Source organism: Pleurodeles waltl, chromosome 5 (assembly GCF_031143425.1).
Source record: "Pleurodeles waltl isolate 20211129_DDA chromosome 5, aPleWal1.hap1.20221129, whole genome shotgun sequence".
NCBI lineage: Eukaryota > Metazoa > Chordata > Amphibia > Caudata > Salamandridae > Pleurodeles > Pleurodeles waltl.
In genome coordinates this window covers 1411757028-1411776030 of record NC_090444.1, presented here as the reverse complement: position 1 = coordinate 1411776030, position 19003 = coordinate 1411757028, and the positions used below count along the sequence as shown (strand labels likewise).

General features: G+C 45.2%; 1 protein-coding gene across 1 annotated transcript in view; it reads right to left on the bottom strand.

Annotated features, from left to right (window-relative positions):
• The window catches only part of LOC138296505 (CD109 antigen-like), a 775136-nt gene that overhangs the window by 454430 nt on the left and 301703 nt on the right, over nt 1–19003 (bottom strand). The window contains exon 12 of the mRNA XM_069235676.1: nt 14077–14178. Coding sequence (XP_069091777.1) covers nt 14077–14178 — 102 coding nt within the window. The remainder of the gene's footprint in view (nt 1–14076; nt 14179–19003) is intronic.

Sequence of the window (19003 nt, the reverse complement as noted above, 5' to 3'; positions counted from 1 at the left end):
CTCCCCCCGACCCCATGAACCTACAACAACTCAATTTCTCCTACAGTGCGACAGGGATGCATGAACAACCAGGTCAGGCTATACGCTTACACTGAGTTTTCAATTAGTATCACACAGATTGCAGATTGGGGATTAAACATGCTTAAATGTTGGATAAGGAACACTTTACAGTTGGGGGGAAATATACAAACACTAAGAGAAAAGAACTGTTTGCCAAGGGAGGGAATAAATGATCATTCTAACACTAAATCTTAAGAGGGAAACACATTGACACTAGGTGAGGAATTACATTGACATTAGAAAAAATGATATACAGACATAAGGACATAATATATTGGCACAGAGGAAGGTAGTACAGTAACATTGGGACAGGAAACTCTGTCTTGAGGACACAGAATGTGTTAATATATAAAAAAAAAAATACAGACATTAGAAAAAGCAACAATAAGGATGCTCAAGTGAGACACCGATATTAAACATTGTACAGAGAGGCAATTATATTGGGGCAGGAAGGCCACAATGTATGATCTGGGGCATACAGATATTAACTTCCATACTCGGAAAGGGATACACAGATATGCACATTATAACTGAAACAGCAGATCCACTTATCACACCCAGGTGGGTTTAGCAGACACACTTCAACAGATCCTGAGGTCCCCATACCAAGACACCTAAGAGCTCCACAATGCCATGCAAATGAATGCTATACTACACAGAAACTGTACAGTATAACCTGCAAGCACCTTAAGAATACTTTGGCATCAGCACAGAAGTTTACACATGTCACTAGTCGAGAATATGCACCATGTCATTAACTGAGATAAGCTTTGCGTTAAAAGGCCATCATGAAACCATGCCATACTTAGAAGTACAATTAACTCCAACATGTTGCATGCCAACATGCCTCATTACAGCGTCACAAGTATTCCATGTCACTTAATCAGGAATGTCTCATTCTATCAGGAATGTCTGTACGAAAGTACCATCTTGCCTGGCATGTTACCCCCATATTTCACTGTATATATGTTGTTTTAGTGTATGTGCCACTGGGACCCTGCCAGCCAGGGCCCCAGTGCTCATAAGTGTGCCCTGTATGTGTTCCCTGTGTGATGACTAACTGTCTCACTGAAGCTCTGCTGACCAGAACCTCAGTGGTTAGGCTCTCTCTGCTTTCTAAATTGTCACTAACAGGCTAGTGACCAATTTCACCAATTCACATTGGCATACTGGAACACCCTTATAATTCCCTAGTATATGGTACTGAGGTACCCAGGGTATTGGGGTTCCAGGAGATCCCTATGGGCTGCAGCATTTCTTTTGCCACCCATAGGGAGCTCTGACAATTCTTACACAGGCATGCCACTGCAGCCTGAGTGAAATAACGTCCACGTTATTTCACAGCCATTTACCACTGCACTTAAGTAACTTATAAGTCACCTATATGTCTAACCTTTACCTGGTAAAGGTTGGGTGCTAAGTTACTTAGTGTGTGGGCACCCTGGCACTAGCCAAGGTGCCCCCACATCGTTCAGGGCAAATTACCCAGACTTTGTGAGTGCGGGGACACCATTTCACAGGTGCACTGTACATAGGTCACTACCTATGTACAGCGTCACAATGGTAACTCCGAACATGGCCATGTAACATGTCTAAGGTCATGGAATTGTCACCCCAATGCCATTCTGGCATTGGGGAGAAAATTCCATGATCCCCTGAGTCTCTAGCACAGACCCGGGTACTGCCAAAGTACCTTTCCCGGGGTTTCACTGCAGCTGCTGCTGCTGCCAACCCCTCAGACAGGTTTCTGCCCTCCTGAGGTCCAGCCAGGCCTGGCCCAGGAATGCAGAACAAAGGACTTCCTCAGAGAGAGGGTGTTATACCCTCTCCCTTTGGAAAAAAGTGTCAGGGCTGGGGAGGAGTAGCTTCCCCCAGCCTCTGGAAATGCTTTGATGGGCACAGATGGTGCCCATCTCTGCATAAGCCAGTCTACACCAGCTCAGGGATCCCCCAGCCCTGCTCTGGCGCGAAACTGGACAAAGGAAAGGGGAGTGACCACTCCCCTGACCTGCACCTCCCAGGGGAGGAGCCCAGAGCTTCTCCAGTGTGCTGCAGACCTCTGCCATCTTGGAAACAGAGGTGCTGCTGGCATAATGGACTGCTCTGAGTGGCCAGTGCCAGCAGGTGACATCAGAGACTCCTTCTGATAGGCTCTTACCTGTGTTGCTAGCCTATCCTCCTTCCTAGGTAGCCAAACCTCCTTTTCTGGCTATTTAGGGTCTGTGCTTTGGGGAATTTTTTAGATAACGAACGCAAGAGCTCATCAGAGTTCCTCTGCATCTCTCTCTTCACCTTCTGCCAAAGGATTGACCGCTGACTGCTCAGGACGCCTGCAAAACCGCAACAAAGTAGCAAAGACGACTACTGCAAACTTGTATCGCTGACCCTGCCGCCTGCTCAACTGTTTCCTGGTGGTGCATGCTCTGGGGGTAGCCTGCCTCCTCTCTGCACTAGGAACTCTGAAGAAATCTCCCGTGAGTCAACTGAATCTTCCCCCTGCAACCGCATGCAACAAAAGACTGCATCACCGGTCCTCTGGGTCCCCTCTCAGCACAACAAGCGTGGTCCCTGGAACTCAGCAACTCTGTCCAAGTGACTCCCACAGTCCAGTGACTCTTCAGTCCAAGTTTGGTGGAAGTAAGTCCTTGCCTCCCCACGCTAGACTGCATTGCTGGGTACCGGGTGATTTGCAGCTGCTCCGGCTCCTGTGCACCCTTCCAGGATTTCCTTCATGCACAGCCAAGCCTGGGTCCCCGACACTCTGAACTGCAGTGCACAACCTCCTGAGTTGTCCTCCGGCGTCGTGGGACTCCCTTTTGTATCTTCGGGTGAGCTCCAGTTCACTCCTCTTCCAAGTGCCTGTTCTGGTACTTCTGCGGGTGCTGCCTGCTTCTGTGAGGGCTCCCTGACTTGCTGGGCGTCCCCTTTGTCTCCTCATCCAAGTGGCGACATCCTGGTCCCTCCTGGGCCACAGCAGAATCCAAATACCCTAACCGCGACCCTTGCAGCTAGCAAGGCTTGTTTGCGGTCTTTCTGCAAGGGAACACCTCTGCAAGCTTCTACACAACGTGGGACATCCATCCTCCAAAGGGGAAGTTTCTAGCCCTCTAAGTTCTTGCAGAATCCACAGCTTCTACCATCCGGTGGCAGCTTCTTTGCACCCTCAGCTGGCATTTCCTGGGCATCTGCCCAATCTCGACTTTGTCGCGACTTTTGGACTTAGTCCCCTTGTTCCACAGGTACTCTCATCCAGAAATCCACTTTGGTTGCATTGCTGGTGTTGGTCTTCCTTGCAGAATTCCCCTATCACGACTTCTGTGCTCTCGGGGGAACATAGGTGCACTTTACACCTACTTTTCAGGGTCTTGGGGTGGGCAATTTTTCTAACCCTCACTGTTTTCTTACAGCCCCAGTGACCCTCTACAAGCTCACATAGGTTTGGGGTCCATTTGTGATTCGCATTCCACTTTTGGAATATATGGTTTGTGTTGCCCCTATACCTATGTGTTACTAATGCAATCTACTGTAACTTTACATTGCTTGCATTACTTCCTTTTGCTATTACTGCATATTTTTGGTATTGTGTACATATATCTTGTGTATATTTGGCATCCTCATACTGAGGGCAGTCACTGAGATAATTTTGGCATATTGTCCTAAAAATAAAGTACCTTTATTTTTAGTATATCTCTGTATTGTGTTTTCTTATGATATTGTGCATATGACACCAGTGGTATAGTAGGAGCTTTGCATGTCTCCTAGTTCAGCCTAAGCTGCTCTGTTATAGCTACCTTATATCAGCCTAAGCTGCTAGAAACACCTCTTCTACACTAATAAGGGATAACTGGACCTGGTACAGAGTGTAAGTACCCCTTGGTACCCACTACAAGCCAGGCCAGCCTCCTACATTGGTTGTGCAGCGGTGGGATAAGTACTTGCAACTACTTACCACTTTGTCATTTTGTGCTTTTCATAAGAGAAAAATATACAAAACAAGTTCAGTGTATGTACACCTAACCAAAAGGTTTTGCTTTTCTTCTCTTACACTATTTGCTAAGTGCTGAAAAGTACTTCTAAACTTTCAAAAAGTTTCTAAAAGTTGAAAAAGTTTTTTTTTCTGTTTCCTTAAAAAGTCCTGAAACGTTTTCTTTCTTTTATCTGTCCCTAAACCTTTTTCTATCATGTCTGATGTAGGACCTTCTCTTGATCTGGTCAGCTCAGTTTATGACCACCTTAACTGGAAGGGTTTGAGGAGTCTCTGCATTGATAGAGGTTTAGGGGTGGGGAAGAATCCCTCTAGAGAATTGTTATCTAACATGCTTATTGAGAATGATAAGGCCTGAGCTGGCACATCCATTGAGAAGTTAGGAGAAGAGTGTTAGATGGTGACCTTCCCAACCTGCCCCATAGCAGACCACCTAGCATAGCTGGTACTAATGTGAGTTCACATCACAGTAGGGATGTTATTCCTGCAGGCCAGGTTGTTAGGATGCCAACTGTTAGGGATGGGTCTCCCTCTGTTCATTCACATCATTCTTCTGTGTCAAAGCATGCCCAACCCACCCACCCTGATGACAGATTGTTAGAAAGGGAACTCAATAGATTGAGAGTGGAAGAGTCCAGGCTGAAGCTTAAACAGCAACAGCTGGCTCTAGACAGGGAATCTTTAGACTTAGAAAAAGAAAGACGGAGGTTGGGGTTAGGACCGCATGGTGTCAGCAGCAGTATTCCAGATAGTAATCCTGTGAAAGAGCATGATTCTAGGAATCTGCATACGATAGTTCCCCCTTACAAGGAGGGGGATGACATTAACAAGTGGTTTGCTGCACTTGAGAGGGCCTGTGTTGTACAGGCGGTCCCTCAAAGGCAGTGGGCTGCTATCCTATGGCTATCTTTCAGTGGAAAGGGTAGGGATAGGCTCCTTACTGTGAAGGAAAGTGATGCCAATAATTTTACAGTTTTGAAGAATGCACTCTTGGAAGGATTTGGCTTAACCACTGAACAATACAGGATTAAGTTCAGAGAAACCAGAAAAGAGTCCTCACAAGACTGGGTAGACTTTGTTGACTATTCACTGAATGCCTTGGAGGGGTGGTTATACAGTATGGCAGTTGAGTTTCTGACTATGAAAGCCTGTATAATCTGATCCTGAGAGAGCATATTCTGAATAACTGTGTGTCTAATTTGTTACACCAATATCTAGTGGACTCAGATCTGACCTCTCCCCAAGAATTGGGAAAGAAGGCAGACAAATGGGTCAGAACAAGAGTGAACAGAAAAGTTCATACGGGGGTGACAAGGATGGCAAGAAGAATAATGGTAAGCCTTCTGACAAGGGTGGGGACAAATCTAAAAAGGAGTCTTCATCAAGCCCACAAAAACACTCTGGTGGGGGTGGTGGGTCCAAATCCTCTTCTAATCAAGTAAAGAAACCATGGTGCTATTTATGTAAGGTAAAAGGCCATTGGACAACTGATGCCAGTTGTCCAAAGAAAAACACCAAGCCTCCCACTACCACAACCCCTACTGCTACACCTAGTGCCCCTAGTAATAGCAGTGGTGGTGGGAGCAAACCTACTAATAGCCAATCCAAGGGAGTAGCTTGACCACAGAGGCTGTGTTAGTTTCTGAAGGTGCCATTCATTTGGCCACCTTGGTTGCTTGTCCCCTTAATATGGATAAGTACAAGCAACTTCCCCTAATAAACGGTGTTGAGGTTCAGGCCTACAGGGACACAGGTGCCAGTGTTACCATGGTAATAGAGAAGCTGGTACACCCTGAACAACACCTACTTGGTCACCAGTACCAAGTGACAGACGCTCATAACAGCACTCTTAGCCACCCCATGGCTGTTGCGAATCTCAAATGGGGGGAGGGGGGGGGGGGGGGTTACTGGTCCAAAGAAAGTTGTGGTTGCCTCAGATTTACCTGTAGACTGTCTACTAGGGAACGATTTAGAGACATCAGCTTGGGCAGAAGTGGAGTTGGAGGCTCATGCAGCAATGCTGGGCATTCTTGGGGATATTTTTGCTTTGACAAGGGCTCAGGCCAAAAAGCAAAAAGGACAGGGTGACTTGGATCCTGGAACAATGGACCAAGTGCTCCCTAAAGCTAGGGTTAGCAAGGGTAAATCCCTACCCACTATCCCTCCCTCTACAGAGGATTCTACTTCTGAGGAAGAAGAATTTCCCCCCTGTGCAGAACCTTCACCAGAGGAGCTGGAAGCAGACACTGCTGAGCTTTTGGGTGGAGGGGGGCCTGCCAGGGAGGAGCTGAGTGTGGCTCAGCAAACCTGTCCCACATTAGAGGGTCTAAGACAGCAAGCTGTCAAACAGCAAAATGGGGATGTCAGTGACTCACAGAGTTTACTGGGAGGACAACCTCTTGTATACAGAGGCAAGGGACCCAAAATATGGAGCAGCCAGGAGATTCTGTATTGCAGGGGAATGACCAGAGTTCCTCCTAACTCTGGCACACAACATTCCCTTGGCTGGATATTTAGGGCAAATTAAAACATGGGAAAGGCTTGTCCCCCTGTTTCATTGGCCTAGAATGTCAGAGGACACAAAAGACTTGTGTAAGTCCTGTGTGACCTGCCAAGCCAGTGGCAAGACTAGTGGCACACCAAAGGCTCCCCTTATTCCACTGCCTGTGGTTGGGGTTCCCTTTGAAAGGGTAGGGGTTGACATAGTTGGCCCCCTTGACCCTCCTACTGCTTCAGGCAATAGGTTTATCTTGGTGGTAGTGGACCATGCCACAAGATATCCTGAAGCAATTCCTCTAAGGACCACTACAGCACCTGCAGTGGCAAAAGCCCTCCTGGGAATCTTTTCCAGGGTGGGTTTCCCAAAAGAGGTGGTATCAGACAGGGGTAGAAACTTTATGTCTGCATACTTGAAGGCCATGTGGAAAGAATGTGGTGTAACATACAAATTCACCACACCTTATCATCCACAAACGAATGGACTGGTAGAGAGGTTTAATAAAACTCTCAAAGGAATGATAATGGGACTCCCTGAAAAACTCAGGAGGAGATGGGATGTCCTATTACCTTGCCTCCTTTTTTGCTTACAGGGAGGTACCCCAGAAAGGAGTGGGCTTCAGCCCCTTTGAACTCCTATTTTGACACCCTGTAAGAGGTCCTCTAACACTTGTAAAGGAGGGTTGGGAACAACCTTTAAAAGCTTCTAAGCAAGACATAGTGGACTATGTACTCGGCCTAAGATCAAGAATGGCTGAGTACATGAAAAAGGCCAATAAAAACCTTCAGGCCAGCCAAGAGCTCCAAAAGCAATGGCATGACCAGAAGGCTGTTCTGATTCAGTACCAACCAGGACAGAAGGTGTGGGTCTTGGAGCCTGAGCCCCCAAGAGCATTCCAAGACAAATGGAGTGGACCCCACATCATTGTTGAAAAGAAGGGAGAAGTCACCTACTTGGTTGACTTGGGCACTGCCAGGAGTCCCCTTAGGGTGTTCCATGTCAATCGCCTGAAACCCTACTATGACAGGGCTGATCTCACCCTGCTCATGGCAACAGATGAAGGACAGGAAGAAGAGAGTGACCCTCTCCCTGATCTCTTCTCTTCCACAGAACAAGATGCTCTAGTGGAAGGTGTAGTTTTGGCAGACTGTCTTACTGCTGAGCAGAAAGACCACTGCATAAATCTCCTGGGTCAGTTTTCTGAACTCTTTTCTACTGTGCCAGGCACTACTTCTTGGTGTGAGCACACTATAGATACTGGAGACAGCATGCCTGTCAAAAGTAAGATCTATAGGCAGCTTGACCATGTCAGGGACTGCATAAAACAAGAGGTTCAGAAAATGCTTGAACTGGGAGTGGTTGAACATTCTGAAAGCCCATGGGCTTCTCCTGTGGTGCTTGTACCAAAGCCTCATTCCAAAGATTGAAAAAGGGAAATGAGGTTTTGTGTAGATTACAGAGGTCTCAACCAGGTAACTAAAACTGATGCTCACCCTATACCCAGGGCAGATGAGCTCATAGATACACTGGCATCTGCCAAGTATCTAAGCACCTTTGATTTGACTGCAGGGTATTGGCAGATCAAGGTATCAGAGGATGCTAAAGCAAAAACTGCATTTTTGACTATTGGAGGGCACTACCAATTCACAGTAATGGCCTTTGGTTTGAAAAATGCACCTGCTACTTTTCAGAGGTTGGTGAATACAGTCCTGCAAGGGTTGGAGGCTTTTAGTGCAGCATATCTAGATTATATAGCTGTCTTTAGCTCCACCTGGGATGATCACCTGGTCCACCTGTGGAAAGTTTTGGAGACCCTGCAAAAGGCAGGCCTCACTATTAATACTTCGAAGTGCCAGATAGGGCAGGGGAAAGTGGTTTATCTGGGACACCTGGTAGGTGGAGAACAGATTGCACCACTTCAGGGGAAAATCCAAACTATCATAGATTGGGTTCCCCCTACAACTCAGACCCAGGTGAGAGCCTTCTTAGGCCTCACTGGGTATTACAGGAGGTTCATTAAGAACTATGGCTCCACTGCAGCCCCACTTAATGACCTCACCTCCAAGAAAATGCCTAAAAAGGTATTGTGGACAGCTAGCTGTCAGAAAGCTTTTGAGGAGCTGAAACAGGCCATGTGCACTGCACCTGTCCTAAAAAGCCCATGTTACTCCAAGAAATTCATTGTTCAAACTGATGCATCTGAATTAGGGGTAGGGGCAGTCTTATCACAACTCAGTTCTGAGGGCCAGGATCAACCTGTTGCTTTTATCAGCAGAAGGTTGACCCCTAGAGAAAAGCGTTGGTCTGCCATAGAGAGGGAGGCCTTTGCTGTGGTCTAGGCACTGAAGAAGTTGAGGCCATACCTGTTTGGCACTCACTTCATTGTTCAGACAGACCACAAACCTCTACTTTGGCTAAAACAAATTAAAGGTGAAAACTTTAAATTGTTGAGGTGGTCCATATCTCTACAGGGAATGGACTATACAGTGGAACATAGACCTGGGAGTACCCACTCCAATACAGATAGACTCTCCAGATATTTCCACTTATACAATGAAGACTCATCAGGTCATGGCTAGTCTTATTGTCCTTCGTTTGGGGGGGTTGTGTAGGAAAGTACCATCTTGCCTGGCATGTTACCCCCATATTTCACTGTATATATGTTGTTTTAGTGTATGTGTCACTGGGGCCCTGCCAGCCAGGGCCCCAGTGCTCATAAGTGTGCCCTGTATGTGTTCCCTGTGTGATGACTAACTGTCTCACTGAGGCTCTGCTGACCAGAACCTCAGTGGTTAGGCTCTCTCTGCTTTCTAAATTGTCACTAACAGGCTAGTGACCAATTTCACCAATTCACATTGGCATACTGGAACACCCTTATAATTCCCTAGTATATGGTACTGGGGTACCCAGGGTATTGGGGTTCCAGGAGATCCCTATGGGCTGCAGCATTTCTTTTGCCACCCATAGGGAGCTCTGACAATTCTTACACAGGCATGCCACTGCAGCCTGAGTGAAATAACGTCCACGTTATTTCACAGTCATTTACCACTGCACTTAAGTAACTTATAAGTAACTTATAAGTCACCTATATGTCTAACCTTTACCTGGTAAAGGTTGGGTGCTAAGTTACTTAGTGTGTGGGCACCCTGGCACTAGCCAAGGTGCCCCCACATCATTCAGGGCAAATTCCCCGGACTTTGTGAGTGCGGGGACACCATTTCACGCGTGAACTGTACATAGATCACTACCTATGTACAGCGTCACAATGGTAACTCCGAACATGGCCATGTAACATGTCTAAGATCATGGAATTGTTACCCCAATGCCATTCTGGCATTGGGGAGACAATTCCATGATCCCCTGAGTCTCTAGCACAGACCCGGGTACTGCCAAAGTACCTTTCCCGGGGTTTCACTGCAGCTGCTGCTGCTGCCAACCCCTCAGACAGGTTTCTGCCCTCCTGGGGTCCAGCCAGGCCTGGCCCAGGAAGGCAGAACAAAGGACTTCCTCAGAGAGAGGGTGTTATACCCTCTCCCTTTGGAAAAAGGTGTCAGGGCTGGGGAGGAGTAGCCTCCCCAGCCTCTGGAAATGCTTTGATGGGCACAGATGGTGCCCATCTCTGCATAAGCCAGTTTACACCGGTTCAGGGATCCCCCAGCCCTGCTCTGGCGCGTAACTGGACCAAGGAAAGGGGAGTGACCACTCCCCTGACCTGCACCTCCCAGGGGAGGTGCCCAGAGCTCCTCCAGTGTGCTCCAGACCTCTGTCATCTTGGAAACAGAGGTGCTGCTGGCACACTGGACTGCTCTGAGTGGCCAGTGCCAGCAGGTGACGTCAGAGACTCCTTCTGATAGGCTCTTACCTGTGTTGCTAGCCTATCCTCCTTCCTAGGTAGCCAAACCTCCTTTTCTGGCTATTTGGGGTCTCTGCTTTGGGGATTTTTTTAGATAACGAATGCAAGAGCTCATCAGAGTTCCTCTGCATCTGTCTCTTCACCTTCTGCCAAAGGATCGACTGCTGACTGCTCAGGACGCCTGCAAAACCGCAACAAAGTAGCAAAGACGACTACTGTAACCTTGTATCGCTGATCCTGCCACCTTCTCGACTGTTTCCTGGTGGTGCATGCTCTGGGGGTAGCCTGCCTCCTCTCTGCACTAGGAGCTCTGAAGAAATCTCCTGTGGGTCAACGGAATCTTCCCACTGCAACCGCAGGCAACAAAAGACTGCATCACCGGTCCTCTGGGTCCCCTCTCAGCACGACGAACGTGGTCCCTGGAACTCAGCATCTCTGTCCAAGTGACTCCCACAGTCCAGTGACTCTTCAGTCCAAGTTTGGTGGAGGTAAGTCCTTGCCTCCCCACGCTAGACTGCATTGCTGGGTACCGGGTGATTTGCAGCTGCTCGGGCTCCTTTGCACCCTTCCAGGATTTCCTTCATGCACATCCAAGCCTGGGTCCCCGACACTCTAACCTGCAGTGCACAACCTCCTGAGTTGTCCTCCGGCGTCGTGGGACTCCCTTTTGTTTCTTCGGGTGAGCTCAGGTTCACTCCTCTTCCAAGTGCCTGTTCTGGTACTTTTGCGGGTGCTGCCTGCTTTTGTGAGGGCTCCCTGACTTGCTGGGCGCCCCCTCTGTCTCCTCATCCAAGTGGCGACATCCTGGTCCCTCCTGGGCCACAGCAGCATCCAAAAACCCTAACCGTGACCCTTGCAGCTAGCAAGGCTTGTTTGTGGTCTTTCTGCGTGGGAACACCTCCGCAAGCTTCTACACGACGTGGGACATCCATCCTCCAAAGGGGAAGTTTCTAGCCCTCTAAGTTCTTGCAGAATCCACAGCTTCTACCATCCGGTGGCAGCTTCTTTGCACCCTCAGCTGGCATTTCCTGGGCATCTGCCCAATCTCGACTTTGTCGCGACTCTTGGACTTGGTCCCCTTGTTCCACAGGTACTCTTGTCTGGAAATCCACTTTGGTTGCATTGCTGGTGTTGGTCTTCCTTGCAGAATTCCCCTATCACGACTTCTGTGCTCTCTGGGGAACATAGGTGCACTTTACACCTACTTTTCAGGGTCTTGGGGTGGGCTATTTTTCTAACCCTCACTGTTTTCTTACAGCCCCAGCGACCCTCTACAAGCTCACATAGGTTTGGGGTCCATTCGTGATTCGCATTCCACTTTTGGAGTATATGGTTTGTGTTGCCCCTATACCTATGTGCTCCTATTGCAATCTATTGTAACTTTACATCGCTTGCATTACTTCTTTTTGCTATTACTGCATATTTTTGGTATTGTGTACATATATCTTGTGTATATTTGGCATCCTCATACTGAGGGTACTCACTGAGATACTTTTGGCATATTCTCCTAAAAATAAAGTACCTTTATTTTTAGTATATCTGTGTATTGTGTTTTCTTATGATATTGTGCATATGACACCAGTGGTATAGTAGGAGCTTTGCATGTCTCCTAGTTCAGCCTAAGCTGCTCTGCTATAGCTACCTTCTATCAGCCTAAGCTGCTAGAAACACCTCTTCTACACTAATAAGGGATAACTGGACCTGGTACAGAGTGTAAGTACCCCTTGGTACCCACTACAAGCCAGGCCAGCCTCCTACAATGTCCCACATGATGATGGCAACAAGAGAACTAGCTAAGAGGTTCCCTAAGTCCTTTGATAAAAAGTACACCATGACATCAACACAGACTTGCCCAGGCTGCCCTTATACTGCAAATGCCCCAGCAAATCAACTCAAAGTTTCCCAAGCCATCACCTTAGATTTGGTTCATGGCGTTTTCAAAAAGGTGTTCCATGCTGTCAGATTAACCTACACCATGACAATATTATGGAATTTTCTCATACTGTCAAGTCAGGATTTTACTGCAATCCCATCTCAGAAGAACTACAAGCCATTTTCTCATGGGAGTTCAGATAATCAGTATGGCATTGTGCCAGGAAATCTTTCATGACATCCACTCAGAATAACTCAATTCAGTTAGTTCAACCATGCACCATTTCTGTTTCATTGTATTTTCAGATATTTGATGTAATACAGCCCTGTTGCCAGAGAGCAGAAGAGAGCCAGCAGAGCCCATTTTTTATTGCAGCAGGAACAACTCCAACATGAGAGGATGTACAAAGAACAGTGGGTGCCATTTTGAAACATATTGCAGAAATGAGGATGGCATGCAGTGGTTGTGAACTTGTAATAGGGGGCAACTGACTCTACACTCCACTATATACAATTATATATGTACAGATAGGTTGTGATGTAATGGCCCCATTAGTACAGCGACTCCCGATGTTCTGGAATTGACATAATCACACCTAGTGCTATGGACATTGATTTATGTACCCTAATTCACCCGCGACCATGCCACTAGATCATTATTTTGCCATGACATAAACTCCAATTTGAACAAGTCAATCATCACAAATGTGCTCTTTGCCATTTTCTCAGAATTGCCCATGACAGCATCTCATAGAACCCCTTTGCCAGTAGTTCGGTGGCATCCCATATAATCTGCTTATTACTGCTTCTGTGACTAGCTCATGACTGTCCAATGTAATCATCATATATGTGCTTCATGCCACCAGTACAGACGTTATCCATACCATCAGTTCAGAAGTGACAGATGCCATTAGTTATGTAGCGCCTTGATCTACAAGTACTGGGCCACATATCGGTTCAGCAAAGTCCCAGGTCATTAGTCTTATAGGGTAACAAATAGTTCATAAGTATAATGTTCATAGCTATATAAGTTTATAAGTATACTCTGCTATAAACACAGGATTGCCTGAGACAATCAGAACTCAGATAAGAGACTCGTCAGGAATTCTGGTTAGATGTGCCACGTGCAACCATCTTTATGATACCCCATGTTGTTTTCTAAGAACTGTTAAGCTAACAGTTCTGAAACGCCACACACAATCGGCTCTAATTTCATTCATGGTATAAAATCAAAAGTGTCCAGTCGCATTAGCTGATTAATGCTACTAAAATCAGTAATCACATGAGTGTCTCGTACTACTATCTCGGAAATGGCCCACCCATCTGCTGATATGCTACCATATGATACAAATGCTGCATGCTTCCTGTGCCATGAGCGTTAGGTGGGTCTGCATGACTGCAGTCAGAGAATGTAATTTGTTTATATTCAGGTAGTATGCAGGGCAACTCAAGATTTGTGACTGGCTCTCTATTGGTCACGGACAATGTCACATGCTAATGGAGCATTTAAACCAGACCTAAGCTACTGTTCAAGACAGTGTTGAGGTATGAGATTTGCTGAGGCATTTTTAAGTTTAACCTGGAATTCTCATTGATTCTGATGCGATGATGTCACATATTGTGTTATATTAAGTGTGCATAATAAAATAAAAATAACATTAAAAAATAGCCTCGGGGTAAAAGGGGTGGAGCGATGGCACTTTGTCAACAAAGAACGTTTCTTTAACCAAGGCACATTGGAGAACATGAAAACATAAAGCCGCTCATTTAAATACAATACTGTTAAACAGAATGTAGGGAAATTATTACCTTAAGATCCTGTGCTTGTTTTTCAATCTGAATATATGCCATACTAGGTGAGGAAAATATATTCTCTATTCGTAGATGTTGAACAGTGCCCATAAAACTGGCCTGAAATGCAAGGACAACTGAAATAAAACACAGTTCTGACGCCTCAACAAAATTACATTAAATATTTAAAGTAAGCACACAACATTATAGTTGTGAGGATGGGTGCTTAATATAGTGTTTCCAAAAGTCTTAAAAGTAATTAGGCGTCCCATTCTTATGCACAAACCAATGGATGCTAAAACATGTTCATCAACAGACATAAAACATATAAAGCAAATTTAAAAAACGGCAATAGTACACTTTTAGGTGGAGTCTATGAGAGTGCAAGCTGTGTGGTTGAAAAAGCCATATTACTTTCTCCCTTGCCCTCCCCTCCGTTGTTTCCATCGCCTGGCAGGGTTGGCTATATTCAGGAAGCTTTCATGTGAGGGCAGCCTGTGCGATAAAATCAGTCCTGTCAAGTGCCACACACCGTGGGTCATAATAACGCATTTTCATAACGTTCTCGCATCCTCCAAATGCTCACGTATGCAGGCAATGTGTGGCACTTGCAAAGCGCTGCAGGATGAGGTGATTATTGTGTCCGTGGTCTAGCTGTCTCCCACTGCACTAACCATGACGCTGGGGGTCGAGGCTACAGCTCATGTAGTATGATAATGGATGTAACCGTCTGCGCATCACGTCTACCTTTCACAGGAGCTCAGTATAAGCGGAGTTGAATCTGAAAGTGAAGAGTCAAGTAGAACTCTTCACACTTCCCCCCCACTGCTATCCCTTCGGTTGCTTCTGTATCCTGGCAGGTTTGGCTATATTCAGAAAGCTTTCAGGAACGGCAGGCGCAGCCTGAGCGGTAAGGAGAACGGCCTGCTGCTTTACTTACAGAGAGCCCTGGGGCTTCCCGGCTGCAGGGCTGCCCATTTGACAACCGGAGAGTCTGACAGCCTGAGGGGTGTGTTCATGTTTTCATTTTGTCACGTTCATTCAGGCTTTATTGTTGGAGTCATGGCCGCCCCACTACCTTTGTTTAAGATTGAGAATGACACTTTGTTAGGATAGTTCTGCTTTCCGGTTCCCTATGATGAAATTGGTGCTGTGACTCTTCCAGGGTTGGTGTTGCTTCTCACAGCGCACACGTGTACTTGACCGGAGAGGATTTTGGCAGCATTTCCAGCCACCCCAGATTAATTTTCTTTGTTCTCTACTCTCTACTGAGGAAGGGCTAAACCCAGAAACAAGTTTCTAGAGATATACAGCAATGTCTGCACCAACTTTGGTGAAAAACTACAGATAATTTCCAAGTAAGCGCTAACTGTGAAATGCATTTACCAGGATGCAAAGGGGCAAACTGTACTGGGATGTGAGGCAGTGTGCTCCCAACCCCCCTTCCTGTTTAAAAGGCTCCCTAGAGCCAGTGAGCTGATGAGCTTTGGAGAGTCACCTGTGTGCCAGTGAGTGGTTCTTGACCTGGGAGGATTTTGGCAACATTTCCAGCAACCCCAGATTAATTTTCTTTGTTCTCTACTCTCTACTGACGAAGGGCTAACCCCAGAAACAAATGTCTAGAGATATACATCAATGTCTGCACCACTTTTGGTGAAAAACTACAGATAATTTCCAAGTAAGCGCTAACTGTGAACTGCATTTACCAGGATGCAAAGGGGTGAACTGTGCTAGGCAGTGTGCTCCCAACCCCCCTTCTTGGACTTACAGAAAACTCCAACTCATACAGCAACAAAGAAAGAAACCTTGTGATTCTCTATAGATATCACGTTCATTCTCCCACGAGCATGATTGTTTATCCAAAGGCATCACAGACACTGCATTTTTGCAAAAAAGGGTGGTAGGCCCAGTGAAATGTGTACATTGTCTTAATTTATGCAAGGTCGTTATGCACACATGGCTGCTAGCTGTTGACTTAATCCTGAGAAGTGGGCTCAATTTACTAACCTACATAAACTATTGTTACTATTTTGCATCTTTAAAAAAACTTGATTAACAAATAATCTCCTTGCTCCCAGTATTGCATCCTCTGTTCTGTGCTTTAATTCCCAATGTAGTATAAACTCGTTTGACATGCTGCCTTTCGTAGTTAACACTATACTGTCACATCAGAAAAGGAGACCTCTCAAAAAAGTCATACAATAGTGTGCAATTGATGTAAATAATCCATTTGCTCACCAGATCCACCCAAACTCTGTCCCCTGCCATTCACAAAGGAAACAATGTTCATCGTGCACACTTTCTAATCTAGGTGCAGGTGTGTAGACACCTTGATGCTATATACTAAATCGAACAATTTATATGCACCAATAACTACTGATTTATAGGACAAATTTAAACATGCAGTAAGAAGTACAAAATAATTAGACAAATCTTAAAATGCAGTTAATGTTACTAAGTGATGGGGCAAATCTGAACATGTTTAGTAGAGGAAATTATTTACCTATGATACATGGGATTCTGAACTAACATAAATGCCAGTCTCTAATTTCTTTATAATCAGCAACTTGTGACGCACACGTTATAAGCTGTTAGTCAGGTTCTGTTGTCACAATGTCTGCTGCCAGAGCCTGCAGCTGAGTTGAAAGGCAGGTCAGGTCACGGAGCATATTTGAAGCAACGGTTTAAAGCAACAAAAGTACATTGCTTTTCTTTCTGCTGCTCTATTGTTCGACCAGCAATGAAAAGCTGAGAGAACATGTTTATTTTTTAACATATTTTTGATGTGTTTAATTTTGCGCTAGAGGTTTTACTTTTATTGTTAATTTTTGCAAACACGTTCTCTCTTTCATAGGAAAGAGCTAAGCACTAAGGTTTCAGTGGTTTATGAGAAAGGTGACGATGGGGCCATGTAATACATGGAATAAAGTACCCCCTGGCGTACATTATGAGAATATTGAAAGTCACCTCTGAGTTCTAGAACCTCATATAGGAAATTCGGCCTTCGACCTTGTTCCTCTATATGGTTATGAAACTCTTCTGTGATTTTCAATATCCTTATAATGTACAGCTGGGAGTACTTTATCCCTTATATTATGAACATTCTCAACATAATGGTACCCACTCATGCATATTAATTGCATTGCCATAATGGGTGGAATTCGTAACACATTGTCCATTTGACCCTGGCATAATGTTAAAGTTGTTATAATATTGGCAATTCTTGGAATCTTATGATATTATCACTACTGCTATTTCTGCATCAACCTGTAATAATAATGTTATGTGTCCACATTCATTTAACCACTCTTCAATGCACTTACCCATTTATCCTTAAATTCACTTATTTACCTACTAATTCATCATGTACTCAGGCATTCACTCATTTGTCCATCCATGCACCCCAAACCATAATGACTGGGAAAGAAAATAGACTTGAGCCCAAAATAACAGGGCACCCATTAGGAATTACAATGTGACACATGTTTGCAAATTAAGGCAGCATGCTCTGTAAGTAGTTTTCAAGGTAAGGAAGACTGCATGGATTTTTGGGGCTTTGGCCCAAACACTGACCTGTCAGTCCAGCCTGTCGGGCAATGACTGACTGACACAGACCAGACTGACCTTGCCACCGCCATTGCCTCATGCACACATTAACCCACTTACACCCATTGACATGCACGAATTTGCCAGGCATTAAAGAATCACTTTCATTTATGGAATAGCCAAATATATTGGCTCATCACCGCATGTTTTTCTTAATGCCGAGGCAAAACAAGCATTTTTAGGTCTCGCCTAGCAGACTATGGGGGTTATTCTAACTTTGGAGGAAGTGGTAATCCGTCCCAAAAGTGACGGTAAACTGACGGATATACCACCAGCCGTATTACGAGTCCATTATATCCTATGGAACTCGTAATACGGCTGGTGGTAAATCCGTCACATTTGGGACGGATTACCACCTCCTCCAAAGTTAGAATAACCCCCTATGGGGCTCATTACGAACTTGGCGGTTCAGACCGCTATACCGGTGGTGGCCTAATGATGATAAAGGCCTAAGACAACAAGTTCTATGGTTTCAAACACACAGAAGTGGCAAGTATTGTCATCAAAGATCCAGACATAAAGGACAATCTTATACAAGGTGTCGTTTTGGATTTCCACGACCTATCATTTTCAAAGGAAGAATGAACAGTTTTTTATCTGCAGTCAGATGAAAACTACCAAAAATATGCATAATCTCAGAAGAGGAGAGGACTCCAAGTATATTAATGATTATAATCATGTCATTCTGGAATTATGGAATGCAAATATGAATATACAGTTTGTTGCAGACAACTCCATTGGTGTTGCTCACTATCTCACTTCATACATTACAAAATCAGAGAAGACAGATGAAGAAAATGTGGGAGGAGATCTTTCCAGTTAAATCTCTGACCAAGAAACTATACAGCTTCAGTTTGAAAACACTTTTGCATAGGGCGATAAGTTCCTATGAGTGTTGTGACAGGTTGAGTTCAGCTAGTTTGTACCCAAAGTCTAGGGGAGTTGTTTGGATAAAACTAGGCCTTGCCAACACACAAAACAGAGTCTTGAACTGGAGAGTACAGATATAGTAAGAACAAATATGTTGGATACTTACTATCCAAGAAGAAGTCTACACCTAGAAAACAAGTGAGTTTATGAGATTTGCGACACTATAGGTACAGAAACAACGTGACAAGAAATTTAGATGAGGGGACATATGCTGTATTTGGTTACATGGTTGTTTGGTTTGACATGCAGAAGGAAGGTTAATAGACAACAGAAAACTTAGGGTCTGATGTAGAGTTTGGCAAATTTTTTACTCCATCACAAACATGAAGGATATCCCGTCTGCCGCATTATGATCTCCATAGGCTATAATTGAATCATAAGAAGACCACCCCAGTTCTCAAATCAAGTC